Genomic DNA, 21,107 nt, shown 5'->3' on the forward strand with positions numbered 1-21,107 from the left:
GCAACTTTATTTTATTACCAGCGACGAGAGATGCTAATAGACAACAAAACAAAGACTAAACCCATAGAGTACAGAGGGCAGGGTGGACATCCTATTATTCAGTGTCAGGTCTTTGGTACCAAACTATCTTTAATCTGTGATTATATTAATTTACACTTTGGTCTGTGGCTTGTTTATTTTTTTGATTGATGATTTGATTTGATGATTATTGTTTATTTTATTAGTGTTTTGCTTTTGATGTGACGGTGTATGACGAGTTTGTGGTATTTGTAATGAAATAGTAATTCTAATAAGTATTAAAAAAATATTTCAAAAAAAACATTCTGAAAATGCAAAGTGCAACAGACATGATAACGTCGTTGTTTTGGTTCAACAAAGAGGATGCTTGCTCTGAAGAAGAAAATGATTCTCAGAATATAATTGAGCAGTTTGTGCAGAATGTAGAAGATTTTAGTTCTCAGTATGGAAGCGAAATAAGTGTGTCCTATACTGCACTTAATTTACGTGGCCCGCCTTCCAATTTTCCAGATTATGGAGATTATCCTCAGGCCTTTGTTATGGTAAGCAATCATAAGCACTAAAACTACCCAGTTTGTTCGACATTTAAATTTTAAATCAAATTACACGGACCCGCCATAATAGGGATGATGACAGTTTTTTAAATTGTATATAAATTAAGAGTATACTAATAGCAAAGCAATTTTGTAAAAGGAACAGGGTATCTGCGATCATTACTTTCGGAGCTACAGGGATTTAAAGAGTCAGATTTGCGGCGTTGCCGCGGATCCCTGAAAAACGCCCCATACAAAATGGCTCGAAATAATGACGTCATAGGCAATGTAATGATCGTTAGATTTGTATGGGCGTTCAAACAAAATTACTAATATCTTTGTGATTTGTGCGTTTATGCTCATAGTTCATATATTAAAAAATGTCACATTTAATGTAAGGAAGCTTAAACTGTATGAATTTTCATCTAATTACGATAAAATATTTTTAATAGTTTTTGAAATTTTATAATCTCATTTATTTTGTAAATATCCAGACAATCTTTGCTTTTTATGTATAAATTAGTTAACATTGACCCTATTTACCCGAATGTATCATAAAAATCAATATATTCAAACCTAGTCATCATCCCCATTTGATTTTGTCCCAGTTTGTTTCCATTTTTAATTTATCTCTTCTATTTTCAAATAAATCTTTATCCATCGCTATATCTATTGTTGCAACACGGAGCACTTTATTTTAAAACTATCAGATATCTGCGACAGCGACTTTGTAAAATAACCTGACCCTTCTAATTGCAACTATTAAAAAGCGAAAAATAACATCATAATATGTTCTATCTGCTGATCAGTATGAAGGCGGTGCTTAGCCGGTGTTGTCTTAATTTAAGCCATATCTGACAGGACCACATGAAGCAACACTGTCTGCAAAATCTAAATCTATAAGATATTCTCACATGGCTTGAATTAATACATCACCGGCTTAGCACTGCCTTCATACTGATCAGCAGGTAGAACATAATATGATGTTATTTTTCGCTTTTTAGTTTAGTGGGTACCTTTTTAGGTTTCAAAGTTGGTTGTATTTTTTTATTACAATTTTATTATTTTTTTTGAGTTTATTGCGAACAAACAGATGCAGTGGAGGAATTTTATAAATTGTATAGATTTTTGAACATAAAAATTCAATTTAGTTTCCTTCAATAAATATCAATTGTGTTGATAATTTTATTGTAACTACCTACTACTACAATAAAATTGTCATAGTCAATGTTTTTAATAGAAGACATAAAAAACTTCTATGTCAACACAATAAGGAAACTGATTTGATTTGCTTTAGCAGGAAATAGAGGTAAATTGAATGAGTTAAAGTACCTAGCTAGTGATTTTTTTTTAAAGATTATCTGGTTTGCACTAGCTGCCTCACCTGATCTGCTTACATTCTTTGTTGCAGTCTAATTGTGAGTGTACGTTGTAAAGTTGAACAATAAGTTTTATTTTTTCTTATTGGATTCAAAGTTTTGTTTATAAATTATGTGGATGATAGCTTCTGTAGTTAAAAGTGTGTCTCAAAATGTAAGTTTAACATATATATATATATATACACACACATCACTATGTAGCACCTAAGTTAGCATATAGCTAGAACTTTCAGTCAATTTGTAATGATATGAGAAAATAATAATTATATGCAAAATTCTTTCTCTGCTTGCTTTATTCTCTAAGTTATTGTTAACTAAGCTTACTTGAAATAGATAAATTTTTAGTTAAAAGTGTGTCAAAATGTAAGTTTATAAAAAAAAAAAAAATGTATAGGTATACTTAAACAATACACACATCACTATGTACCAACTAAGTAAGCATATATATATGAGAAAATAATAATTATATGCAAAATTCTTTCTCTGCTTGCTTTATCCTCTAAGTGCTTCTTAACTAAACCTACTTGAAATAAATTAATTTTGTTTTTGAATTTATGAGTCCTACAAACATCTATACTATCTATACTATACTTAATTATAAATGTAAAAGCAAGTCTGTCTGTCTGTTATCTTTTCATGGCTAAACCACTGAACCGATTTAAAAAATATTTGGTATTGAGATAAAGTGAACCTTGGGGCAGAATGTAGGTTACTTTATTCCAGAATAATCCATGGGTTGAAAAAAAAAAAGTTTTTAATCATATTTTTTGTAACTTTTATTATGACTATGAGTAATTTAAATTTCAAGCATGCATTTAACTTGGAATTGTTATGTGTATTATATGCAAACTATTATAACCCCTAAACACTAATAATGCAACACATTTTTAACTCTTAACATAATTATTCACTTGGCATGCTTGACTTGGCATTGCTACCAAGTTTGTTTCATATTTTTTATTTCCCTCTAGTTACTACTGAGTAGGGAAGATGATATTTTTACTGTGTTTTTAAATAATCATGTTTTTAATTTTTATTGAACCAATATCAAATTAATAAAAAGATCTATTTAAATTTTCCAACTTTCTTATACTATTTGTATACATTCAGATCATCTGATTTAAAATTAAAAAAAAAAAAAAAGAAACATTTTTAGAAATTTTTTTTTGAGCATAACTACTTAGCTTGAGAAAAACTACACTATAAGCAAAATTTCAAAATGCTTTGTACTCAAAATTTGTGAAAAGTTACAAGAATGACCTGCTGGCCAATTCACTAACATTGTTGTGTGTTAGCTACGAGTACCTAATATAGTTAACATCAAATCAATAACAACCACATTTCTTGTATTCCATTAACGAAAATCACAATGTCAACTGGGTAATGTTATCCTACTGTATGATAGCCATGATGGGTTGCCAGTAGGCACCGGATGACAATTTTTTTACCTATGAGCTCAATTTTGATTAGTTAGCATTAAATAATAAATAAATAAATAGTGCATACGATCGTGACTTGATAGCCCAGTGGATATGGGTGTAGGAAAAACATTGTTAGGAAACCTGCTTACCTGAGAATTTTCTTAATTCTCTATGATAAGTCTGCTAATCCGCATTGGGCCAGAGTGGTGGACTAAGGCCTAACCCCTCTCATTCTGGAGGAGACTCGTGCTCAACAGTGAGCTGAATATGGGTTGTTAATGATGAATACAAAATCATGTGACTTGAGAATTACTAAGATTAGCTAGTTGGTGTATGTCGAAGTTAGTTTGACCGACTGGAGGGTAACCATTTTACTTGTCATTTTGTTATGTTAACAGAGAACCTATGGTACCTGGTGGGATGAGGCGCCATCTGTGCAGAAGGACTATATGCCACAGAATAGCAGTGCAATACCAAGTCAGGATTTTGTGGGTTTGTTATTTTGATTCTGTATGAGTTTTTGTTTATGCCACTGCCATGTAATGAGGACCATTGTAGTGATTTTGCGACATTTGCGCCTCATTGCTCAATAGACAGCACGAGTACTACAATGGCTAATTACGTGCAGTGGCATACAATACTTTTTCTACAACCATGATAAAAGAAAAAGAAAAAATAACAAATCTTGGTAAATATATAATATATAACTGGCGTTGGGCATGGCCTCCTAGATTTAGTCTTGTCAAGGCCTCCTACATTTTGTCTCTTGTAAGGAAGCCTGAGTTTAATAGCCAAAGCCATGGAACTATAAAAAATTAAAAAAAAAGGTGTGGCACGGTTTACACAAGTGGTAAACTTTAAAGATTAAGGTGTTTTGCTTAAGTTATCATCATCATCATCATCATTATTAGCCGATGGACGTCTACTGCAGGACATAGGCCTCTTGCATGGACCTCCAAGCATAACGGTCTCGAGCCACCAGCATCCAGCGGTTTCCTGCAATCAGCTTGATGTCCTCGGTCCACCTAGTGGGGGGTCCACCAACACTGTGCTTTCTGTTACAATTTACATAAGTTACAATGGAAAACGCATTGATTGTACGTACGTTAAATTGTAGTAAACGGATAGTAACTTTTCCTATTCTCAATACAGAAGTGTCGTTTGAGAGAGCAGTATATCCATTAGAAGTTGCTGTATTTGAAACATACAACCCTGGTGCCTTGATCAGGATATGGGCTTTGGGACCCACATCATGGAATCTGTTATGGGAGGGAGAACCGGAATATGCTGGTGACACACCGAGGGTATTTAGCCCACCTATTAAGCAAATAAAGTTTCCTACCAGGTAATTATCTTTAGTTTTTTTTTTCTTAACAAAATGTTTAGTTTTATTAAACATACGTACGTATATAGGATCATCATAAATAGTTCAGGAATGGGATTGCGGAGTTTATGCCAAGATTTTTCCGAATTTCAGACCCCTTGTTTTTTTAAGATTCATCTACGAATGTATAGTTTGAGATTTAAGAAAATTCTTTCTATGCCAGGTTTAGGTTCAGGGAAGTATTCAAAAAATAACTATTGACAATAGCTACTTACTTTTTTAATTCCACTAAACTAACGTAGGTAATGTCTAATTTATATTTCTAGAATGAAATAAACATATGTACTTAATATTATAAATGCGAAAGTAAGTCTGTCTGTCTGTTTGTTTGTTACCTCTTCACGGCTAAACAGCTGAACCGATCAAGATAAATTTTGGTATAATGGTAAATGGGACCTTGGAGCAAAACATAGGGCACTTTTTGACCTTAAAATAAAATAAAAAGATGTGAAATAAGGGTTGAAAGTTTGTATGGAAACTCCTTCATTTTTGAGTCACAGTTTTGATTTAAAATTTGAATTTTTAAAATTCAACCCCATAAGTGTGGAATAAGGGCTGAAAGCTTGATTTCCACGCGGACGAAGTCGCGGGTGTCAGCTAGTAATATTATAACATTTTAAAAGAAGAATATTTTTGCCAGTTATTGTAAAAAAACACAAACAAATAGCAGGCTAGTTTTTATATATTTTTTAATATCTTTAACTTCTAATAGGATCTTGAGGCTCGAGTTCAACCATAGACTACTGCCATATTACACAGAGCTAGACGCAGTCCTGTTAAGGGGGAGAGAACCAGCAAATTTACCGAAAATGAAGAACAATTTTGCATATTCAACTCTTTTTTACACAAAGAAACCTCGAGTTGAGAAAGGTAAGCAACATTTTTTTTTAATTTTCTGTTATGCATATACGACCATATTTTTATACATATTTTTTTTTCAATGTAAAATGTACCCAATCACTACTATTTGAAGTTCAGTGTACTTTGAAGAAAATTGAGGTTTAAATCTTAATTCATGTTTATAAATTTGCTATTGAAGTTCTGTATGTCATAGAGAAGATGCAAAATGCCTCATCTGCGCTATACAGGTTGTGGTTTAAGACTACTTTTAATTTAAAATACTTTCGCTGTGGCATAACTTATCTGTATTCTAGGAACATCGATCTTCTATTAAAAAGTGGATGCACAATCAGCGACCAAAAAACATCCACACTCAATGAGTGCCAAACAACTTCTTGGCACTCAATTCAAGTAGTCGCATTTGCAAATTCAATCTTTAAGGTTGAATTTGCTCTGAATTTGGGATTTTATTGAATATTGGACTATATTTAAAGGGGTTTAGGTATAATTTTCTTTACAAATAATTATAAAATTGTCAAAGCAAAAGTGGCCAGCTTTTAAATGAAATTTTCTACATGAAACTACAGTTAAGCTCCGAAACTACTGAGTCATATTTAATTTTTTTTTCACTAATTAAATTACATGATAACAATCAAGCTTTAAAAAAAGCAAAATCGGTCTGCCTGATATTTTTCTGTTTGTCCGGGCTAATCTCTGGAACGGCTGAACCGATTTTAATTGAACTTTTACTGGAAGATAAAGAAGGTTGTAGAGCAACATATAGGCTACTTTTTATGCGGAAAAAATACGTAGTTCCACTGGAAATTGTGAAAAATAGAATTTTACGCGTAGTAAAATAAATGACATTAATTTGGACATTGCGGTTGAAATCAAATCTGGGCCCACCAATGAATCAAAAATGGTCGGAATAAAAGATTTTTATACTATTAGATATGTCTCTAGCGCATCGAAACGGACAAAAGTGGCTAATTGACTTAATTTCATTTAGTCGCATTGTTAACAACAAACAAATTATACCAAAATATTGTCTACAGTGTCGAGTTGTGTGTTCAGTGTGTAAAAACTATATATGTACATATAATGTAAATAAACACAAAACTTTTGCGGTGATTTTGTAGGCACGTATGAAGTAACATATCATAACATATCTAGTATGAAATATCGTTGGTACCTTTAGTAGTCTTCAGTAAATGATGCATGATGGATCGCAGCCAAGTAGGAAACGGCTATACGTAGCTATTATACCTAAATCGAGAAATTAACCTTAACCTTGAGAGTCAACGATTAAACACCTGTTACGTAAAACGGCGATTAACTACCGTTTAATTGCACATCGGCCGGTATTTTCCTCATTAATACGGAATCTGCAGCAATGTAAATGTTTATTCAATAATAAATATAAATAATAAATCTATACTAATATTATAAAGCTGAAAAGTTTGTTTGTTTGTTTGGTTGAACGCACTAATCTCACTACCGGTCCGATTTGAAAATTCTTTCAGTGTTGGATAGCCCATTTATCGAGGAAGGCTATATATTTTATCCCTACGGGCACGACAACCACGCGGGTGAAACCGCGTGGCGTCTACTACTAAGTAATAATTCGCAATATTGTTTTCAGGGTTGCTTCTCAACAAAGTTTTAGCGTCCAACCTGCACGAGGGAATCGGCAACCCTGCCGTGTTGATGCAACCAGATAACCTCGCTGCTGGACCTCCTCTAGGTGATTTTCAAAGGTTGCCGGTAAGTAGGTATAACTTTGTTAAACGAAAACCTGCGATAGTCAGACATTCTTCATTTTATTAAGGCTGAAAGTTAGGTTATGTTAGTTAATTAGGTAGCAAATATAAAAAGTTTGGTCTTTGGTAGGTTTGGAAAACTTTGAAAGCATTTCCACGTCATCATCATCATCACACTACGAGACATCATTAGGAATCATGTGTGTTGCCACTGATGACTTACGAGTACGGATCCGAGACTTATTCGCTATAGCAAGCTATAGCAAGCAATATATGGCAAGCTCGTTGATGACACTCCCAAGATATGCGGGCGACGGGGGGAAAAACAGCGCGGGTGTGAAATCGTGCGGGTAAGTTAGGTGCAATCAGTCGTGGGTTTTTCATTGATCGCTTTTTGGATACTTTTCCAAGTCATCATAATCGTCAAAATTGTCTAAGTATAAAACTTATATAGGTATATGATTTTTGATGTGTTTTATGAGATATCATAAGGAATCATGCATGTTGCCTTACGGATTCTAGACTAGGTCGCTAACTGTGGCCCTCATAAGAAGTGGAAGTGAGAAGAGCTATGCTATGGAGTTTCTCTGCGTGATCGAACCAGAAATGAGATCCGCAGAAGAATCGAACTCACTGACGTAGCTCAGCAGGTCGCGAAGCTGAAGTGGCAATGGGCATGGCACATGGTTCGATAAGCCGATGGACGTTGGGGTTCCAAGGAACGGAATGGCGACCCTGTACCGGAAACCGCAGTGACCCCACGCTAGGTGGACCGAAGACATCAAGCGGATTGGGAGTCGCTGGATGCTGGTGACTCGACACCGTTTTGTTTGAAAGTCCATGCAAGAGGCCAATGTGTAACAGTGGACGTCATCGGTTGTTAATGATAATGATAAGGAATCATGTCTCCAATCGCCACACCTTTAGCTTCTAACCTTTCGCTTAACGGTGTTTTCTCATGTTATAGTGAGGAATTTTATATATTTTGACGGTTAAGTGCCTGGATCCTTGAATCCTTCTACCTTGAAAGTCCAAACTCCATAATAGGCTAGTTGAGACTTTTTTTAAATGGTATTAAATAGTTCATTACCATTCTACTAGATTGAATTTTTTTTTATATTTTATAAGACTTGATTACATGAACATTTTAATTTTAAATATGTTTTTGACAATACGAGCCAAAACGTCTGACAGTAATGATGGTCTATATTTCAACTGTTTCATGAAGTCACTATAAAAAAATCTCTTTCAAACTTTTTACTACAATATTAGTTAACAATTAGTTTGACGTTTAGTACATCAAGTAACATTAAGACGTCACAAAATGGACGACAGCGTTTTTGACGTATAGATAATTTGAAGAAATAGATGATTTTTAAATCAAGTTTTATAAGAAATCCTTAACTTTTATTAATTAATATCGATATATTTCGGACCCTTATTCCATGTACTATGCGAAATATTGTTTATATGTATTAAATTTAATATGAGTCAAGTACTCTATTGGCTGCCATGCTTACTTACCTATCTATTGTAGTAGAACGGGTTGACAAACTTTCAGCCTTCATGAAATGAGGTATGTGTGGATATCGCAGACTCGATCCAACGACCAACAGATAACAATGATATTAAATGACATCATGCTCAAGTACAGCTATGATGAATAGATAGTACACGCATATACTTGAAATAACTCACTTAAGACCTATTCTATATACCTACTTCTGAAATGAGAGTATAATTATATTCATCATCATCATTAACAGCTGATGGACGTCCACTGCTGGACATAGGCCTTTTGCATGGACTTCCAAACAACACAGTTTCGAGCCGCGATCATCCAGCGGCTACAAACCCGGTGGGGGGTTGACCAACACTGCGCTTTTCGGTGTGGGGTCGCTATTCCAGCACCTTGGGACCAAACGTCCATCGGCTTTTCGAACTTCATGCTTTGCCCATTGCCACTTCATCTTCGCGACTCACTGACCTGAGCTGAGCATATGACTACATAATCAAATCAAAATTCATTTATTTCAAGTAGGCTCAATTTACAAGCACTTTTGACACGTCAGTTGACTAATTGTAAAGATTCTACCACCGGTTCAAAAGGCAGGTTCTGCTGAGAAGATACCGGCAAGAAACTCAACAGTTGCTCTTTTGAAATGAAAAAGTCATACAATACTATAATTTACAATTGATAACAATTACAATTTCTTATAGTTTTACTTCCTGTGTGAAGTTGGAAGCTGATCCAATGGCCTCCAAGCACCTTTATCGTTAAGGAACTCATCAATAGTGTAGTAACCTCGACTAAGTAAATGTTTTTTAACACATTGCTTAAAGTTGTGCAGTGCATATATCATATACATGTCATATTTTTAGAAAACTAACATGCCATATTGGAAAAGACAAGAAATATATTACCTGTTAAGTCAATTTACTCAATTGATACAAGCAGAAAAACCAATCTATACTACAGCCTTTATTGATGAGTACTGTTTACCAACAAAGAAATTAGAAATGAAGGTAGAAAACTGATGTCATTTCATCACTTATTTATTTTAAATTATGTATGATTTCTTATAAATTGTTATATAAAATATGTTAGCCATATCTAATTGTTCTAAGCTTAATTACCAAATTTATTTACATTAATTCAAGAACAAATTATTTATAATTATTATTAGTTGTGAAATGACTAGTGATTTATACCCTCATTTCTTAATTTGTTTGTTGGTAAACAGTATTCATCAAGAAAGGCATAAAGTATAGGACTAAAGTAACTACTCTCATGTTTCACTAAATAAAGAAATCTACCAATTCAGGTCATATTGTAAATAGTGGCTACCACACAATTCATCAAAATAAAGATTCAGAAAACACGAAAAAATTTAACTGTAGGTATGTGGTGTTATAAACAGAGATAAAAGACATAATCGTAAAACTTGAACTCTATCAATTATCCAATATTGATTCTGTTTACATCAGCTTTGCTATATTTAAGTGAGCCGATAAGAAATCAGTTCGCTTAGGTATATATCTGATAGTCACGCACGTTGCCTTCGGAAAATGTCGTAATTTTCCCGTTTATTTAGAAACATAAATAAACTGTTATTCTTATATTATTAGTCCATTTAAAACTTACATTTATTTTTTTTTGCTGTGTAGGTCAAAGGGGGGGGGGGGGGTGTCAGTGTAAAGCTAAAACCCGCGGCCGCCATCTTGAAAATAAAGTTGAAATGGTTTTTACGATATATCTCTTAAACTATTTGTCTAATAAAAAAAATTGTCAATATTATTTAGCAAATTAAATTCTCTACAACTTTGGGTTTGTAACTTTTTGTCGTAGAACAATAAATAAAAAAGTTATAAGCAAAAATGTTCAGAAATTCCTGAAATATAATAATTTTTATTTTTCGATATTCACCTACAAAGCAAAAAAAAATTGGGTCCTCTAAAAAACGCAAGGTAAGGCCTAAAAAATGTCATGTCAATGGACTATATACATTCTACCTATTTTTCAGTGAATGTCAATTGAGTCAATGTCCTCTGCGACTTAGTCAAAAAGAATGATCTTAAATTATATTTATTTAGGGTAGGTACGTCCCCTACATGTAAAGTGGGGAAGAATTTTTTTTCACTCGTTTATCTCATAGTGTAGAGTATCGTTACATATATGTCTTTGAAAGATACGAGGGGTCTGCTATAGCTTGACAACTTCGTTCGTAACACTCCCGATGAGCCGGGCGGGCCGGGGGGCTTGTAGCGATGACACGACTGATGCATCTCACTTCCCCGCACGCACGATTTCACACCCGCGGAGTCTTTCCCCCCGTCGCCCGCATATCACGGGAGTGTCGTCAATGAATTTGCCAGACTATAACACTATTTTTCGATACTGGGCCTCGTTTATGAAATATTAACGTTTTAAGGGCTAATTTTTGTTAGAGTTAAGTTACATTTTTACCAGCAACTTTGTAACTACAATGAGTAGACACAAGTTTAATACTAATTTACAAACCTCGATAAGTGCACAAGTTTTTAAATGATGGTACACTTCCGTTTCATACATTTTTTTACGCTTCAGTAACCGCAGCGTAAAGGAGGAATAAACATACAAACACACACACAAACTTTCGCGTATTTTTAACCGACTTCAAAAAGGAGGAGGTTCTCAATTCAGTTGTTTGAAACGGTATAGTCCCCATTTGGTCCCATTGCCATCATGTCAAGATCTGATGATGGAATCCTGGAGAAATTGAGGGGAACTTTCGAAAATTATATGGGTGTATAGTGTATTCGTAAACTTTTCCATTTAGTATTTAGTACATTACAATTTCATGATGGTTTAAAATCGATCTGATGATGGAGCCATAAAACAGACGAGGGAACTCCTCGGCGATTTACAGCAGTTACCTTGTGTTTGGGCTTGATTAATTTGTATTAATGAGAACTTTCCATATAGATAGGTTGTGACTGTCATTTAGGGGTTTGGTGATGAAGACCAAGGACAATTAAGGGAACTCCTTAACAGTTTACAGGAGCTACCTTGTGTTTGGCCTTGATTAATTCGTATTGCTGAGAAATTTCTACCTAGATGAGTTGTGTCTGTTATTAGGGGTCTGATGATGAAGACCAAGGTCAATTAAGGGAACCCCTTAACGGTTAAAAAGTGAAAATTAACGGTTGTTATTTTTCACTTTTTAGTTTAGTGGGTACGTTTTTAGGTTTTGAAGTCGGTTGTATTTTTTTATTAACATTTTTATATATTAGTGTGATATAAAATTCGCGAAACCTGAGCGACGCCGGAGCGGCCCGCTATGTTTTTATATACAACGTTCACAACGTTCATAGTTTTGTAACAGTCTGTAGTGTATTTAGTACAAAGCCCGGGGGGGGGGGAGGTCATACATACATATAAGCCTTCCTCTTCAATCACTATCTATTGAAAAAAACCGAATTAAAATCGTTGCGTTGCGTAGTTTTTAAGATTGAAGCATTCATAGGGATAGGTATAGAGAGACAAAGAAAGCTAGTTTTATAGTATAAAACAAAGTCGCTTTCTTTGTAGTAGTTACGGGATACTTTATATATACGATTTTCTTTTTCAGGATGAAACCATTCTATCCGTGATGAAATTTTTAGATATGCAGTCACTATGTCGCTGCGCTCAAGTGAACCGACACTTCAGAAGGTTGGCTTCTGACGCTATCCTCTACAGAAGTATAGATCTCCGACCGTATTGGCATTGCGTGAGGTCGCAGGTTAGTATCCAAACTAATTTTAATTATAAATATTTTAATTCTTATTAATTATATATACAGGGTGCTCGAAAGTATTTCCCATAACTCTAGGGTTATATTCTTTAAGGAAAATAATTAAATATGTCCAAGGAATATGTGATCTAAAATGAATTGTTTCGGAGTAAATAATATTTCTTTTGTAAATCGATCTAAAAAGGTTTCCATTATAATATACGCAGCTTTATAATAAACGTAGCGAAATATATTTATTGATAAATATGAGTGCCATTTGCAACTATCTCGTCGATATCGACAAAGTTTTGGCTGGTGGGAAGCTTTGGCCGTGGCTAGTTACCACCCTACCGACAAAGACGTACCGCCAAGCGAGTTAGCGTTCCGGTACGACGTCGTGTAGAAACCGAAAGGGTGTGGATTTTCATCCTCTTCCTAACAAGTTAGCCTGATTCCATCTTAGATTGCATCATCACTTACCATCAGGTGAGATTGTAGTAACAAAAAAAAAGTACATACAGGCTGCATCCACACCACTATCAGAAAGTGCAAGGGCATATATCAGGCCTGTCCTGAATTAATCAAGAAAATCACTGCACCAAAGAGGTCGTCGCTCTCGTCAATAATGTAGTCTAGTACTGTCATCATCGTCTTAACTTGTCATTGAATAAAAAAAATATCTTTCAATTTTACCTAAAGGCGTTTGTAACATGGATAGTCGGAGTCCCTTCGTCAAAAGTTTAAAGAAATAGACATTTTAACAGTAGCCTGTCAGTATATATATAACAGTATAGTTTATGTAAGACAAAATATTAATTTGTACAAACGAAAAGGAGATCTAAACCCACGTCTTACTAGACACGGGCATAAGTTAGTTATTTCTGCATATCGTCTCCAAAGAGTTAAAAAATCTTTTGTGGGTTTGGGTGTACTCTTCTATAACAAGATCCCCAAGACTGTGATGGACTTGCCAATGCACAACTTTAAGCAATGTGTTAAAAAACATTTACTTAGTCGAGGTTACTACACTATTGATGAGTTCCTTAACGACAAAGGTGCTTGGAGGCCATTGGATCAGCTTCCACCTTCACACAGGAAATAAAACTATAAGAAATTGTAATTTAATTGTTATCAAATGTAAATTGTAATACTGTATGACTTTTTTCAAAAGAGCAACTGTTGAGTTTCTTGCCGGTATCTTCTCAGCAGAACCTGCCTTCCGAACCGGTGGTAGAATCTTTACAAATAGTCAACTGACGTGTCAAAAGTGCTTGTAAACTGAGCCTACTTGAAATAAATGAATTTTGAATTTGAATTTGGAATTATTTGAATTATTTTATATGAAAATTATTATTATAAACTCGTTTTTGCGAGAGAGCCGGATTAAGGAGGTCTAAGGGCCGACGAAGACACGGACGTCGACTAGTATTATTATAGTGGTAAGATCTGACTTTTTGTTTTTTTGTTACAAATGAACTCTGAAAGTACTGAACCGATTTTACCAGAAAGTTCCCCATAGAAATGACGCGGAAATATTTCTTATTCAACAAATAGCTACATTCAGAAATGTAAATTTTACTGTGTCATTGATTTATATGTGCTAAGGTTTATTTAACTTGGAATACTGCCAGAATACTAATATATTAGGCCCATATCACACTGGAGATTTAGAAGCGAGTTCTAAGTGTGAGGGTGATCTAACAATATAAAACAAGATTTAATATGTAAGTAGAAGTGCACATGAGTCGAAGCTTGACCGGGTCCGCTAGTTATCTAATAAAACTGACTTTTCGAAATTGTATGTAAACTGAGCCTAATTGAAATAAATGAATTTTGATTTGATTTGGTTATTTTCCACAGGTGTTAGCAACGTTGTCGATTCGATGCAAATTCCTACAGAAGCTCGATCTGTCGTGGTGTGGCAGTCATTGTATGATTCAACCGCAGTATGTTGTCAAGTAAGTGTACCTACATCAATACATCTTAATATACAGGGTGATGCCGAGTATTTCCCATAATTTCAAGGTGTTGAGAAATCCACTAATAGGAGCCGCACTGCATAATGTTATCGCCGCGTTACGACTTGCGGTACGGACGGCTTGAAAATCACTAGACGTATGAATAAATTTGGCAAGGAGGTAGTTTATAATAATATTAAATAGTAAGGAAGATGTCTGGAAGGCAGAAGCTCATTGAGCAATATGTAGACTATTTTTTATCTGAAAAATCCAAATTTTCTAGCGGAATTTGTGAAAACTTAACTGAATTAGCATCAGCTAGAATATAATAAAATTTTATTTTTATAATTTTAATTGTGTACGCTGCTACTATCAAGTTTTTTTTTATTATCTTTTATAAGTATTTTGATTAGTCATTTTAACTACTATGTGATATCACAGAGACGGGTCTCAGCTGAAATTATATGTGTCAAAAGCAAATTAAAGTCACTCTCTACAAGACCTGCAATATGAATGACCTACGCCAGTGTATGTTTGCCCACCGCCCAAAGGCGACTCTAAAACCCCTTCAGGTCCTTCGGAACCGATTTATGCGTCAGGCCACGGGCGCGCCATTGTTTGTGCGCAATAACGACCTAAATAGAGACCTAGATCTCCCCACAATAGCTCAATATATGAAACAGCTATCGAAAACTTATTTTGAGAGAGTCGCCACCCACCCCAACCAACTTGTGGTGGTTTGCAGCTACATCCCCGATCCAAACGATTATAGTTCTAGATGCCCAAAAAACGTCCTTTACGATCCTGACGATGACATAACGAACGACAATGCTTCCCAGGCAACACAAACACAAGCTACACAGCGTCTTCGCCGGCGAAGACGAGGTCCCTGATATCTGACGTCACCCAGACGTGGGCTTTTTTACTCACGATCTCGGGGGAGCCCGGACTGGTACACTCAGGCCAAAACACCCTTCCCGACGGCCCTCTAAGCCGTGGTCCGAGTCTCAGAGGAGACGCCCTTAGAGAGTCGTTCCGCCCATTCTTCTGCCTTCTGCCTTCGAGCCCCATCAGGTGATGCTTCTGCGCTCGCCCAGACCCCCCGGTAACGCCGCTGAGGTCCCCTAAGGAGCCTACAGCACTTACACAATCAGAAAAAAAATTAAACCCAGCGCCGGGCATTGCTTTTTTGAATGCAATGAATGGCTTAATGCTGAGCTATAAACCCTTTGTCTTTGGTGTCACAGACAGTCTTAAAATATCTAAAATAGGATGTTTCTTTCTTTCTAAAATGCAAGGAACCGAAATGCAAAACGCCTTAAAAACGGAAACAATATTAATTTTCAGTTTCCTGCAGAACAGTGGCGTTGAACTGACACACCTAAGGATGAATTGCTGCAAATTTGTAGACAATTCCGTGCTAAGAGCCATAGTTGACACCTCGTCCAATTTACAAGGTATGTCTAATTGTAACTGATGTCTACATTATGTTTGCTACTGTGAAAACCTCAAGGTTACAGTTTTATTTATTTGAAATGTTTTTTTTTACTCCTGCATACATGTAACTGTTCGTTGGGAACTCTTAAAAAGGGAATGCCCCTGGGTAAACGATTTACAACATTTTTGTTCCCAACGGGGAGAAGCAAAGATCGTTGACCATACAACCCGAGTTTTACGACATTTTTTTGAAGACTTAGATATGATTGGTTTGTTTGTACGATTTCTTGCTTGTTAGTAACAAAAAAAAAATCTAAAATTACTTCATCGCTTTGGTACACTGTCGAACTGTTTTGAGCAAGAAGAGCGATAAAAAGATGTTGTTTTTTCTTCAATTTTGTCATTCCCATTCGTTTTGATAGTTTCCGAAGCGTTAGCGTTTGTAGAAAGAGAATCGACGTGCCACATGGCTAAGGCCCCTGTTCTGAAATTAACCATCCAAAATGGGTATTTTTGAAATATATTTTAACATTTTACCTGGTTTTCAGAACTATGTCTCCGCTCAGTAGTGAGTTGCTCGGAATGGTCCTACCTAGCCTCGCTCAGTCGGCTCAAGCGGCTGGATATCTATCGGACTCACATCTCCACGTCTGCGGCGGTGGCTATCATCTGGTCCAACCCTGGCTTACAGCATCTCAATGTTGGTAGGCTCACACATTATTTACTTTTAAAAATAACGAGTGTATTCTTGGGTCGGGTTATGAAATATTCAGCATTTCTTCATTTAGACTATGGACCTGTTTCGCACCCAAATTCACTAACAAAAAAGTCTGCCGTTTTCTGAGCTGGACGAGGTAAACTCACACAACGAAAATATTTAACACCATTAAATATATTATGTGTTTAACACTACACACAACTATAAATTTGACAACTAACCAACACATCGCTTAGACTATCCACAGAATATATACATAGAACATTCGATTACTGATCGATTTTTTGCTGTTCCGTCAAAAGAATCGATTCTTTATAGAAATTGTTTTTATTACAAATTTGATAAAATTAAGGTAGAAATACTTACAAATGAAACGTTACTCCATCTTTTACTCAACTACAAGTTTTTGGCCGTTTTTTATGCCATTCAACTACACAAACCGGCATTTTTAGGGAGCTCTTTACACGACGAAATCGATTACAACAATGAAACATCGATTCTATAGCAACAGTTTTTATAAACACCTTAGATCATTTATTTTTGATCTTTGCCAGAGGGGTTAGCGAGGCAGGTCCCGTTATTAATGGTCGAAGGTTTCAGCACATTAATTTGTCAACTGTCATCATTCTCCTTAAAGTGGTCTGATAGTGGTCGTTATAGAGTAGTTACATAATCATCCTAAGCCCAGTCATGAGCAACCAACACTGCGCTTTCTAGTGCGGGGACGCCATTCCAGCACTTTGAGACCTCAACGTCCATTGGCTCTTCGAACTATGTGCTCCGCCCATTGCCATTTCAGCTTCGGAACTCGTTGAGCTATGTCGGTGACTTTGGTTCTTCTGCGGATCTCCTCATTTCTGATTCGATCACTCAGAGATACTCCTAGCATATCTCGTTCCATCGCCCGCTGTGTGACTCTGAGCTCTCTTCTTTTGGTCGCTAACTATGGGCCTCATAAGTAGGCATGAAAATATAACTATAGGCCTCTTGTTTTATTTAAAGTGTAAGAATTATTCAGGAGATACCTAGTATTCAATTATCTTTCAGGCTCATGTAAAATGATATCAGCAATGGACGAGGTGGCTCTAGCACTCGGCGCCAATTGTGCAGATCTAAAATCTGTGGACTTCTGGAAGTCGTACTCCTTGACCGCGGTCGGCATCAGAGCGTTGGGCAACTGCAGGAACCTTCAGGAGTTGGATGTTGGATGGTGGTAAGGAATCTATACTAATATTATAAAGCTGAAGAGTTTGTTTGTTTGTTTGATTGAACGCGCTAATCTCAGTACCTACTGGTCCGATTTAAAAAATTCTTGCAGTCTTAGATAGCACATTTATCGAGGAAGGCTATAGGATATATATTATCCCCGTGTACCTACGAGAACGGGAACCACCTTTTAGTCACTCTGAGGAGGCCTCTCTTTTACTCTTCTCGGGGTTCAATCCTCTGCTTCGATGCCTACCAAGGCATCGGTCGTTGCTTACCACTCTACTCACAAAGACATACCGCCTAGCGATTTAGCGTTCCTTTACGATGCCGCGTAGAGATCGTCAGAGGATTGGTTAGAATTAACTTGTACTTTTTTCAAGCTAGCCATTTCAATTCCAATCTTCGACGTAATCGTCACTCTTAGACCATTAATAATAGGACTTGGCTCGCTAACCGTTACCCCTCTGGCAAAGATCAAAAATCTATGATCTAATGCGTTTATAAAAACTGTTGCTACAGAATAGATGTTTCATTGTTGTAATCGTTTTCGTCTTGTAAGGAGCTCCTTAAAAATGCCGGTTTGTGTAGTTACTGTGGCAATGTGTTTGTTAGTCTGTGTAAAAATTACGCGTGTGTGTATTGCGAGTCAAATTTATATTTGTGTGTAGTGTATGGACACAGAATATACTTCATGGTGTTAAATGTTTTTGATGTGTGAGTTTACCTCGTCCCGCTCAAAAAATGACAGACTTTTTTGTTGATGAATTTGGGTGCGAACCACGTCCAGTTATTAATGGTCTAAGTCGTCACTTAACATCAGGTTAATATACAAAAAGATTTTTTTTGTTCGAAATTCCTCTGTGCTGAAGACGAAAGTCTTTGAACAGTGCGTGTTACCAAAGATGATGGATCCGAGTCACTGAGTGGGCGATGAAACGAGCTATGCTCGGAGCTATATATTATCTGTATGATCGAATCAGTAATGAGTAGCCCTATAGACGAACCAAAGTTAAGACTTAGATAAACGAGTCGCGAAACTGAAGTGGCAATTGGGCAGCTTAAATAGACGATGGACGTTCCCGGACCCGTCAGCATCGCGTCGTCGTCCCGTTCCATCCCTTGTCTGTCCTAAATATAAAATTTGTAGATGTTGTTACTATGTTCAGCCTGCAAGCGGGCGGGTCGGGGGAGTGGCTGGCGGCGCTCTCTGGCGGCGACATCCGCAAGTTGTTCCTGGGCGCTCTGCGGGGCGTGTGCGACCGGGACCTGCGCGGGCTGCTGCCCAAGATGCCGCGCCTGGCGCAGCTAGACCTGCTCGGAGTGAGGGCCGTCACGTCTGACATATGCTCCGAGTGAGTGCTTCAGTGGTAATGTAGAACAACATAGCACTGGACCGCGAGCTGTCCCTGGGCGCTCTGCGGGGCGTGTACGACCGGGACCTGCGCGGGCTGCTGCCCAAGATGCCGCGCCTGGCGCAGCTAGACCTGCTCGGAGTGAGGGCCGTCACGTCTGACATATGCTCCGAGTGAGTGCTTCAGTGGTAATGTAGAACAACATAGCACTGGACCGCGAGCTGTCCCTGGGCGCTCTGCGGGGCGTGTGCGACCGGGACCTGCGCGGGCTGCTGCCCAAGATGCCGCGCCTGGCGCAGCTAGACCTGCTCGGAGTGAGGGCCGTCACGTCTGACATATGCTCCGAGTGAGTGCTTCAGTGGTAATGTAGAACAACATAGCACTGGACCGCGAGCTGTCCCTGGGCGCTCTGCGGGGCGTGTGCGACCGGGACCTGCGCGGGCTGCTGCCCAAGATGCCGCGCCTGGCGCAGCTAGACCTGCTCTAAGTGAGTGCTTCAGTAGTAATGTAGAACAAGATAACTTGACGTTTCAAAAGTGCTTGTAAACTAATATTCATCATTATCAACTCATATTCAGCTCACTGCTGAGCACGAAAGAGAAGGTTAGGCCAATAGTCCAACACGCGTGAACATGCAGAGAATTATGAAAAATTAAAAAAACTAAGCTTACTTGAAATTAAAGAGTTTTGATTTTGAATTTATGTATTATTTTACAGCATACTAGCGGAATGTCAAGAACTCAGATTGCTGGATGTCAGTTTCTGCGATCAGATACAAGAATCTCAGGTAAAGTCTATCACATCTACTCGTATCTATACTAATAAATGCAAAAGTAAGTCTGTCTGTCTGTTAGCTTTTACGGCTAAACGTCTGAACCGATCAAAATGATTTTTTGTATTATGATAAATGGGACCTTGGAACAGAACATATGCTACTTTTTATCCCTAAAATAAAAAGGGAAGGGGGTGACATAGGGGTTGAAAGTTTGTCTGGAAAGTCGCGGTAGCGATAGCGATAATGGAATAGATTGTCGTAGCGAGAGTCGCTATTTATTTTAAAGACGTTGCAAAATGAATCTTCTATACTTGTACATATAAGTTTTCTGATGTTCTACTTAAGTCTGATATGTAAGCAATACCGACAATCTTTAAACTTTTTCGATGCTCCTCTTAGCGTTATATCTTCCACTTCAAAAATCATATATTTGAAATGACAAAAGTTATTTTTTTCAAAAATCCCGCTGTAACCGAATTTTAGACATGTAGAGACCGGCCTATGTGTCTAAAATTCAAGGTACAAGCGAGATTTGTAAAAAAAACGAATTATTCTCTAGTATTAATATATCCAATCCGCATTGGGCCAGCGTAGTGGACTACTGGCCTAACCTTTCATTCTGAGAGGAGACTCGAGCTCAGCAGTGAGTCAAATATAGGTTGATAATGATGATGATGATGATTAATATATAGATTTATCCACAGGTATTGGAATGGAGGAAGCAATATCCACACGTCAGTATCAAGAGGTCCTTCCAAGCGGCCAATCTCAACGCAGCGCCATACGCTTTGTTCCTAGCGCCGAGCTTTGAGTAAATGTGTTCGGCCGTGACTGGATACCTACTGGCAGGTTTATCGCTATCCGATTTACGTTACGGTACCTATCATTAATTGACACATCACGCGACGTCGCGTGAAGCAGAATGTATAATAAGCGGCCTGTAAGTTGAACTATATATAGCGTATTTTTTATAGTGCTAACATGCGACCAACGAGATATTTCGTGAAAAGAAATAGACAAATTTCAACCGGTCGCGGTGCAACCGAAAATACCGCTATCTCTTTGATG

General features: G+C 37.0%; 1 protein-coding gene across 1 annotated transcript; it reads left to right on the plus strand.

Moving 5' to 3' along the window:
* The first annotated feature begins 162 nt into the window (after positions 1 to 162).
* LOC112048885 (F-box/LRR-repeat protein 4) lies at positions 163 to 21,107 on the plus strand. The gene is made up of 13 exons (XM_024086575.2): positions 163 to 560; positions 3,750 to 3,843; positions 4,504 to 4,696; positions 5,448 to 5,605; positions 7,218 to 7,339; positions 12,447 to 12,599; positions 14,451 to 14,548; positions 15,896 to 16,005; positions 16,534 to 16,689; positions 17,751 to 17,916; positions 19,079 to 19,264; positions 19,982 to 20,051; positions 20,744 to 21,107. Exons 1-13 carry the CDS (start codon positions 330 to 332, stop codon positions 20,852 to 20,854), a joined length of 1,848 nt encoding a protein of 615 aa, XP_023942343.2. The 5' UTR covers positions 163 to 329; the 3' UTR covers positions 20,855 to 21,107.

The sequence above is a fragment of the Bicyclus anynana genome, chromosome 14 (assembly GCF_947172395.1).
Source record: "Bicyclus anynana chromosome 14, ilBicAnyn1.1, whole genome shotgun sequence".
NCBI lineage: Eukaryota > Metazoa > Arthropoda > Insecta > Lepidoptera > Nymphalidae > Bicyclus > Bicyclus anynana.

Excerpts from the sequence above, each read along its gene's own strand:
- LOC112048885 (XM_024086575.2), top strand. The coding sequence starts at position 330 with ATGCAAAGTGCAACAGACATGATAACGTCGTTGTTTTGGTTCAACAAA. Across the intron at positions 3,844-4,503 it reads ACCAAGTCAGGATTTTGTGG|AAGTGTCGTTTGAGAGAGCA; the intron begins GTTTGTTATTTT and ends TTCTCAATACAG. Across the intron at positions 14,549-15,895 it reads CAACCGCAGTATGTTGTCAA|TTTCCTGCAGAACAGTGGCG; the intron begins GTAAGTGTACCT and ends ATTAATTTTCAG.